Source organism: Bombus flavifrons, chromosome 11, assembly GCF_040668555.2.
Source record: "Bombus flavifrons isolate JBK064 chromosome 11, iyBomFlav1_principal, whole genome shotgun sequence".
NCBI lineage: Eukaryota > Metazoa > Arthropoda > Insecta > Hymenoptera > Apidae > Bombus > Bombus flavifrons.
Genome location: NC_138452.1, coordinates 10,749,065 through 10,758,612, shown reverse-complemented (window position 1 = coordinate 10,758,612; position 9,548 = coordinate 10,749,065). Strand labels below are relative to the sequence as shown.

Below are 9,548 nucleotides of genomic sequence, written 5' to 3'. Positions count from 1 at the left end.
TGAAAATATGAAAAATTCCATAATCTCCAAATACGGTCTTAATAGAAGATAGTTTCATGCCTCATCGAATCGCAGGGAAGAATAATGAACACTTTTATGCTCGTTGTACGTCCTCTGTGTAGTCAAATTACGGAAGTAAAAAAGTCGTCGAGAACCAGAATTCGCTTAATCATTGTATTCGCGTAATTACTACGTCATAAGCGAATGTTCCCCCGCGTCATTATTTTCCCTTTAAAGTCCCTCCTTTTCGTTCATCCTCGTGTCCGGTTACTTCATCGAATCGCTGTCATTACTTCTTTACTCGCTCGTGGTTATGGACCGACGAAAGTACTTGCTGAAATACCTACTTAACTTGATCGCTCGTCTTCGAACATTGTTCTATTCGCTCTCAGTCCATCGTCAAACCTATTCTTCGAATTATACAATGAATCCCTTCGCATGAAGTCTTCATCTTCAAAAAGTAAACTTTGATAGTTACAACCTCGATAGAAACTTCGACCATTCGACCAAACGCATTGACAATCTATATTTTATCGTTTGATTATTTCCAATTCTTATAACGCCACACATCATTAAAGAATTCTATTAATCGAAATAGAAACAAATTAAAAAGACGCGATTAACTTGATAAAGATCACGATTACCGAAGAAAAGCTAGGAAAAACAAATTACTAGCGAAAGAAGAAGAGACAACAGGGAAAGGAGAAGCAAGGAGAACAGAGGTCGATCCTCCTGGCAGGATTCGCGGCGAAATCGGCGGTTAGAAACGGCCATGAACCATTTTCGCCCTACGAAGGAGCAGCGCACACAGCACAGACAAAATAAAAATGCGAGGAGGAACAGCGACCAGGCGCTCAAAGCGAGGGAAAGGGGATACTAGAGAGGACGCGGGAAAGAAGAGAAAAGGAGAGACGAAGAGAAGAGAAGCCGGCCAACTTCTCTCACCCGGTTTGGGCTGGCTTGGCCTTCCAAGGGGCCAGCCTAGACTCACGATTCTCATCTCTTGTGCTGGTCCACCGCGAGACGAAATTCGTACGTTGCTTCTTCTTCTTCTTCCTCGTCTTCTCCGTCTCCTTCTTCTTCTTCTTCTTCCTCTTCGTCTTCTTCTCGACATCCCTTTTAGTATCTTCTTCCTTCCACGTAAAAGAACGACAACTAACGCGTTCTCTCTGTCTTGTTCCTCGGGCCAGTCGCGATTTATTAGTCGAGCTAATTAATAGGCTAACTGGACGCGGGTATGCGAGTATGCGTGCACGTCGCGTCGGTGCGAGTTTCGTGGAAATCGAGGCAACGATTCGCGATTTATTGCCGCGCGAAAGATTCATGGCTTCGGGCCGGGCGAGCTTTCCTTCGCAGTGATCTTCAAAAGCCTTTTTTCACCGAGAGGAATAGAAGGTCTAATGGCATCGACGCGATCGTAGCACTGGAATTCCTTTAATTCGGATGTTCCCGCGATGAGGGATCGATCCTTCGCAGCCAAATTCCTTTCAGCTCGGCCGCCGCGCTGCCACTGTAATTCGACGTTTCGATAGCACCGCCTCGAGACCGAACCATCACGATCACGCTTTGGTAAAAACTATGCCGCTGCTGGAATTCACGCGGCTACAATTCTCTGTTTGCTCTGGGTGCCACAGATTGGTACATAATGAAACAAATAGCGCGTGTTCTTCTTTAGACTTTTTTTTAAGCAGCAAAGTTTGAATTATGTAAATTTTTATTAATTATTTTTTATTATAGTATCATTATAAATTAACGAAATATTATTAAATAATAATATCGAGGAAAATCTTTGATCGGTTGTCTACCACAAAAAATTATACTTCTATCCACGTTTTCTCTGATTTCTGTAATATCCAAGAATTTACATACGTCTTTTATGATACTGTACGAATTGCATCGTCTTAATATATCTTCAATTCTAAGAAACGCCAAATGTCCAGATTTTCTTGCTTTTAAATATTTGTACCGATCGAAGATTTATTTGCAACATTTAAATTACGTGATAAATAACATTCATGAACTTCCGACCTCGAGATTATTACGAATTAAGCACATCCTATGTGATATATGGATTCCCAATAAACAGCGCATTATTCAACTTCATCAAGCGATAGTATGAAAACTTAGAAACCTGTTTAAAATCCAAAATTTAAAATTTTTCATTCTCCAAAGATTACAACCATCGTCTAAAAGGAAAATACCGTTAAAACTCAAAGAACCTTGAAGACTTTTCTCGATGTAAATCTTTCTAAAATAAAACTTTCCATCCCCATAATAGCTTTCTTCACACGGCTTCATTACAAGGTCCTCGTGTAACAGAAACATTCTTGTCTTGGACTAAGGAGAACAAATAATGAAAAATACAAAAGTAAAAATTGCCTACTACTCAAATAATGTTCACACCGATTGGAAACTATTCGTCTAAATACAAGATGAAAACTACTGTTACATCAGATGTTTCTCAATTAACTTTCCACCGGAGCGACAGTTTTTCAACATTGTTTCATTGCTTGAAACAGAAATATTTTTCTCTGAATCAACGGAACAATTAACGACCTTCCATTGTCTGGGCATGAAATTTGAACGATTCGCGGACAAAACCAGCGTAGATTAATTCCGCGTTTCCGGTCTCTGTTGCTTTTCACCGGGTGTCCCCGTCCTGAGGCTCGTGTCACGGCACGTCAGTCGCACGCTGCTGCAATTCAACGTGAAATCTAAGGCGTCGTTCACACCGTTGCAAGCTTCGTCCTCCTTGGTTGTCTCCTTCCTCGCCTGGACGTTTCTCCGGCCCGTTTCCGGCCTCGATCTTCCGTTTCCTTCCGTTTCTACGCCGTCGTCGATCCTGCAGCCCGTACGATCGTGCTGCCTCATCGCGATCCGTATGGTGTGAGTCATTTCCGGGCTGGAGGATCGCGATTCGTGATCAGCCTCTACCTCCGAGTCGATATCGACGCGAACGTTTCCGGATATCTCGGCACAGATGCACTTGGTGACGTCTTGAAGATCGAGGTTCGATAATCGTGCACGGCTCGGACCTGGAAACGAAAATCGAATGAGCGATGATCCAATTTTATGGTATTTAATTAATATTAATTTTTCTTTTCGTTCTTCTTCTGGTTCAGTTAGCGTAGAGAATGATTTATGGTCACAATGGGGAAATTTATACTTTGGCGTGGAAGATGGTAAGAAATTAATGGAGTGCAGTATGTTAGGCGTAGCGCCCGTGCACCTAGAAACTGCAACCTGTTTAACGTCAATGTAGGAAGTGGAGATTAGTTACCGACTGATAATTTTTTATAATTGAATAAGTTTGAATATTAATTTTTCTAGACGATATTGGTGCTATATCAGAGGATTATTGGTAATTTTATTACTTTTCAATAATTAAATAAATTAGCAGATGAACTTTTCTACCGTACAGTATTTTAAATATATGGCCGTAGGAAATATTCTACCATATAAAATATAAAGTTAGACGTGTAAATTATTTCTCGCTGTTAGTCGAAAGTTGATCAACCAATTTCTGACTATACAAATTTACACAACATTTATTTAAAAAATGACCAAAACCATTTTGCAAATTTTACATCATCCGTATATTCAATCATACGATTTTAACTCGTCCAAGGTTCCTCGCAAATCGCTAATCGATACTTTTAACCGTCTCGAAGCATGTTCCAAGTCTTCCAAAGCCCGTAAAGAGGCGAACAGGTTGTCGATGCTCGCTAATCTTCGTTTCTCGCGAATCGAACGAACTTCTAAAGGTCTGTGCATAAAACAGATTCCCTTACGCGCTCGCGAATACCAGGAATGCCACTGAGTAAACGTTCGCCAGAACTGCAGACTTTGAATTGACCTTGGACGATGTTCTTCGTGCATTCTTCGAGGGTTGGAGCTCCTTTCGTGCATTCCAGGAACTCTTTGCCTCTTCTGCGTCGAGACTTCCTCGACGATCTCTTCCTTCTTTCGAGCTCCGACTTCGTCTCTGCGTCGTCCGGCGTGACCTTATCCAGGAGTTCGTCCAGAATGTCGTCTTTGGTTTCGACGACCTTGGTCCGTGCACTTGCCTGTGATTCGATCAAAGGAATCGAAGACTCTGGAAGCTCCAGAGAGACGATCGTCAGGAAAGGTGGCCTCTCCTTCCGGATCCTCTCCAGCCACGACCTATAACTGTTTCATTCGCGATCACGATTACAGCGTGGATCAGGAGCTGACTGAATTAGACTCAATTTTCTGCTTGGAAAATTGAGTTTCGTTTTAAGCATGGAATTGATACCATCATCATTGATACCACGCTGCTCGTCTTATTTGAATCAATCAGTGTAAGTCTTGGTAGCTCTGTTTGCTGTGATTTGATTTTCACTTTTTACTTTTCTGATTTTTAAAAGATATCGAGGGAATACTATTTTAGGGTAGATTAATTAATTTATTTAGAACGTCTTTGATTATTAATTAATGTATTTATTTTTTAGATTTATGTATTTAGAACGTCTAAAAATTGAAAGTTTTGTTGCAATTACTACATAGCATAAGATACGTTAAAATTACTTTTTATTGAATACCAGGAAAGATAGAAGGAATCGATTGATCTGCCATTTTCTAATCTTTTTTTCAATTTCTCGTGTAAACAATAATTGGTTTCCAAGAGCTTTTCAAATGTCAGTCGTGATTTCAAGTAGGAAGCACTACGAGGAAGTTGCAAGGGAAGCGAAGTAACAGAGTAAAAAGAGAAACGAAATTGTGTGAAAAGATGAAGCAGTAGCACTTCGACAACGAGAAGAGCTTCATCATGATGAAGTTACCGACGCTTTTCAAATTCACTTCCTAACGATCTTCCTTCACGATGACTTCTCGTCGTTTGAAAAGAACCAGCCTAACGAAATGATACACTTCATCTTCGAGATCGTACAAGCGTTCGACTATTGTGAAATACTAAATATCGTTTCTGTTATAATACACACGGGAATATCTTAATAATATACACAATGTATATTTAAATGTCCAATTCGTCCATTTTATACCAAGTTACGCAAAATAGAGAACTCAAGGACGAACTATAAAAGATTCTGTTGCTTCTGCAAATTACTAAAAACACACAGATGCCTTTGATAAAATTAATGTTCACCTTTATTAAGATCAACACATAATTATTATTATGCTGTGAATTTTTTAATATATTTTCTTTATCTGATAGTTGTAGCGTTAAGTAACAACGAAACAAAGAAAACTAAAATGAACTCAATGGTAGATCGTGACTCTATATAGCTAACAAAAATCTTTCAACGATGAAAACTTTCAAATTAGAAATTTCTCGCTTTATTGGATTATCTAGAAGATTTTATCGTCTCGAGTGAATTGAAAACAATCGGCTCGTAGCAAAGCAGAATCGGTACAGGACAGAAAACGTGGGATAGGAACGCGTCCGAAAGCGGTCGATAAATGGGCCACGATAACGAAAGCAACGGGAGGCGACGAAGAAGAAGGAATTCTTTCTGAGAGACGGCTGAACCACGCTGGTGGTGGATTCACGAGAAACGAGAGCACGTCCTAAACTCGCAATAAACTCGGTAACCTTGCCCGGATCTCGAGCTGTCCCGGGGTCAGCCTCGAAATATAATACCGCGCTCGTGTTCACCGGAACGTCCCGTTTCGAACTGAAGAAAAAGGCGAATTCCCGGAGCGCAAGCATTTGGAACAATGAGACGGCACTCTAGAGACTCTGGATAGACGAAGATAAAAGAGAGAAGAACGTCGACGATAATGACGTTCAGATAGACGTTCGTGCTTTCGATGCGATAGCTGCTTTAATAACGTTATAATGCCGGCTGCGAGGGCACGATCGCCTTCGAGGCTTTATTAAGTCGCGCGGCACCGATCGTTCCTTCTGTCCCGACAGTTAAATTTTAGTGCGTTTAATTACGGGTTCCTACGTCACATTAACGGGCCAAGCGGATCCTCGGGTAGCGAACAACGTTGACTAGGTCGAAGTTTCGGTTAATCGCCTAGGAAATCCTGTCTCTGGGGATTCATCCGTCTCTCAAAATTGTTGTTTCGCGATTATAGGCAAAGGAAATTATAATATCATGCTTCTTCCCTTTAGAACGACGAATCAGTTAAGTCTAAGTGAGTAAATTTTGCAACTAGAAGATTGACCAACATACGTCGTACAGAATTTTTGTAACAAAATGTATGTAATGAAAACGCGCTGCTTTACAAGAACTATCTAATCTAATAAATTAATATAATTAAATGATATGGACAATCGATCAAATCATATTGAAGGAATAAGTTAGCTCATGGGTAACCTTTCTTATATAGAAATTTCCTTCTTTCGATATGATCGCTCTGTCAACTACTGGTTTTACGAGTACAAAGCAGTTTTCAGAGGAAATATTTCGATCTACAGGAATTACATGTCCGAATATACACTACATGAAACATCGATAACGCAGAGCAACTATCGCGTCCCGAGTGACTTGCATCGATCGCCGATGCACCGAGGGAATTCCGAAGTTCACCGCAGATCAGTGACAGTGCACGTGCGGTCTCGGTTGCTACAAGAGAGAATACCTCGAGGATCTCCTGGAGGAGGGCACGTAACCGGTGGTAGGATGACAGATATGGCGTGCCGGAGACTGTGACCTTGAACTCGAGGGTTCCCTCGCGCTCCTGGGGTCCTCAAGCGTGAGGCGCCGAATGTAGAGTCCTGGCACCTCCTCCGCAAGCTGATGTCTTCTCCTGTACGAAGCCACAGTGACTGGTCCAACCGATTCTCACCATCGATCATCCGCACGTCGTTCTCCTCTTTCTTTTACCACGCTCTTCGTTCTTCTCTTTTTTATACTTCTTTTTCCTCCCTCCGCTTCTTTTTATCTTCACAGAGAAACAGTGAGGTTGAACTCGAACGAAATGACCTTGAACCGTGATCTTGAGACGGCCAATGCAATCGCGGAGGAGACTTTTCGTTGGAGAAAGTCGAAGAGTTTCCGACAGCCGGCGTTGTTGCAACGAAACGTTAATGGTCGACGATGATCAGATAGCCAGATCGTTGGTTCGGTTTTTCTTCGTAAGATCCGGGTAGATCGTACGTTGTGGATCATCGAGTAGCGTGTTTTAGCAGCATGGCAACATCGTTTGGAAATTCAAGCGGTGCCGGGTCGATCGACGAAGAGAACCTACGGGTAATTGCATGCGGTTCGATTAAATTGTCCTACTAGGTTGCGAAACGTGAGGCTAACCGGTCCATGGAGATCGTGCGAGCTTGTTTCTACAACGATCGCTGCTTTTGTGCCGAGATTGTAACGATCATTAACGAGATCCATGATATCAACCGAGAGGAATTATTAGCGCTAGTTTATTGAATGAGGGAGGAACTGTACTGTCGTCGACCATTACAGGTTAGTAAGATGATAAGACGATTGTCCACGAATAGACTCAACTCCTATTTTCTGTTCTCTAACTCCCACGTGCTGCAATATCTATCTGTGTTCTTTAAACAAGCAGCTAAATAATTTATTACATTTTCGCCATAATTAATTTGCAAATTATCTATATATTCTACACAGCTGGAAGTTTCTATTCGATTAAGAAAATTTCAGTATATTTCAATAGATTTAAACAAATTTTTCCTAGTATTCCAATAGTCGTACCAATTGTCAAATCCAAAACTATTTTATCGTACTTCAATAATCGTGCGGAGCAAAGAGACGATGTTCGCTAGCAAAGCTAAAGGTTAAGAGGTTAACACTGTCCCAATACCGCAACTTTGACGCACCAGTCACGGTGGCGTCTTCCAATATAACTCATCCGACATTCCTTTGACACTCCGAATATCCTGTTTCCCGCGATTCATCAACGCGATGGTATACAGGTCGATCGAGAATCATCGCGGCGGGCGTATCAAACGGTACGTCGGTTTCTGGTAATTCCCGATCAGCAGGTGGTCCGATTTCGGTAGACAGAGGTGGCGGTCGCGCGAGGACCGGCTTTCGAGACCGTGGCAACGCATTAAAAGCGTTGTTTAGCAGGCTATTTCGAATGTTGTTCCTCCTGTTCTTGGCTGCTGGCCAACGCGCGTGGGATAGATTAACTCTCTCTCTCTCTCTCTCTCGACTATAAGCTCTAGTGTCAGAGCTACTTGCCGCCGGGGATCTGTCCGACTGACTGACTGACCGGTCTCGATTTTTTGAAGGAATTCCTTCTCTTTCATTCTGTTCTCGCTCGTGTTTCACACCGGACCACCGGTACCGTTCCAACGAAACGGCCATTAATTCGTAACGATGTTTCGCGCGTGCGTTCCGGCCTCGAGTTAATCGGCGAAGGAACGTTAATGGCGATAAAATTGGTGATTAACGGGAGCGCCGCGAGCTATGTTAATGGGTCCCAGAGGGAATTTCGTTGTTCGGTAGCCGACGATATCAGAACGGCGTTCAGCTTTTAATTACAGTCGCATTCGCCAAGCTGAACGCGAGATTATCGCGTGTACTATGTTTATTTGGTCGTTTGCCGATCTCCCGCTAGAATTGTATTTGTACAAGGGAATTTGAATGATCCTGGATCAATTGGAAGATTTATTGCGCGTAAAGTATGTCCTTTTCTTTTCTCTTTTCCGTATAGAGAAGAGTTACGTACACAGGGGAATTTAAGAAACAAACGTTACTTTTGCAAATGTAAATATATTCAGCTAGGGAAGTTTGGTTGCAATGTTAATTGAATGCGATTTGCTGGTAAATTTATATCTTTGCGGACGTAATTAAAGCAATGAAATCTAACGTAACGTAAATTGTCTCATTAACTTTGGATATTTTACGTAATTTTGTACATTTTTCTGTAAATGTTTCTTCTTTCTTCTCTTTCCTTATTCCCTTCTCAAGATAATTCTAATAATTACATAACACAATGACATTTTCCACGATGCCGAACAAATGATCTCCAAACATCCCGAGGCGGTCTGTGCGCCTGTATATCTGGATACTCTCGACCATTCGCTTCGTGGTAAAACAATGTATTGCGAAAAGCGAAAGGAGCACGCGGCGATCGAGAAACGTAACGGTCCGGGACGGAGCCGATGGAGATTAAGAGCCGATTAAAATTCATGGCGTGTCAGCCGGTATAATTCGATTTCGTAGGTGTTCGTGCAGATCGAGTTACCCGACTTCTTCGGCCGATTTCTTTTTTCGAGCAGAAACGCGAAACAGCCGATGGCATGGGACCACGTCGAGGACTCTACTCGCGGGAGAGACAAATCCCTGTGACGTCTACTAAAATTGAAACGTAGCTCATTATCGATTCGTCACGCTAACCGAGCGTGAGGACAGCGCGACTTACGGATTCCGCTTGGATCGTATTACGCGGGATCTGATCGTTTCCTTGGACCAAGGACGCGCTTCACGATGATAATGCAAGATGATCGGTTCACGTCGACGCGAACCACTGTCGAGAGCGGTTGAAAGCGTTCGAAGCTACTTGGTTCGCGTTAAAACGAAGATTCTATTCCGGTGAAACGAACAGTGGACGACGAGAGTCGTGATTCCTGTCCCACACGAAAG

The 9,548-nt window shown here is 42.3% G+C and overlaps 1 protein-coding gene across 1 annotated transcript; it reads right to left on the bottom strand.

Annotated features, from left to right (window-relative positions):
* Nucleotides 1–1,532: 1,532 nt before the first annotated feature.
* LOC138185154 (uncharacterized) lies at nt 1,533–8,209 on the bottom strand. The gene is made up of 4 exons (XM_069123861.1): nt 8,173–8,209; nt 6,571–6,772; nt 3,857–4,170; nt 1,533–3,035 (listed from the first exon to the last, which is right to left on the bottom strand). The coding sequence occupies exons 1-4, from the start codon at nt 8,207–8,209 to the stop codon at nt 2,611–2,613; spliced, it is 978 nt and encodes a 325-aa protein (XP_068979962.1). The 3' UTR covers nt 1,533–2,610.
* Nucleotides 8,210–9,548: the final 1,339 nt, after the last annotated feature.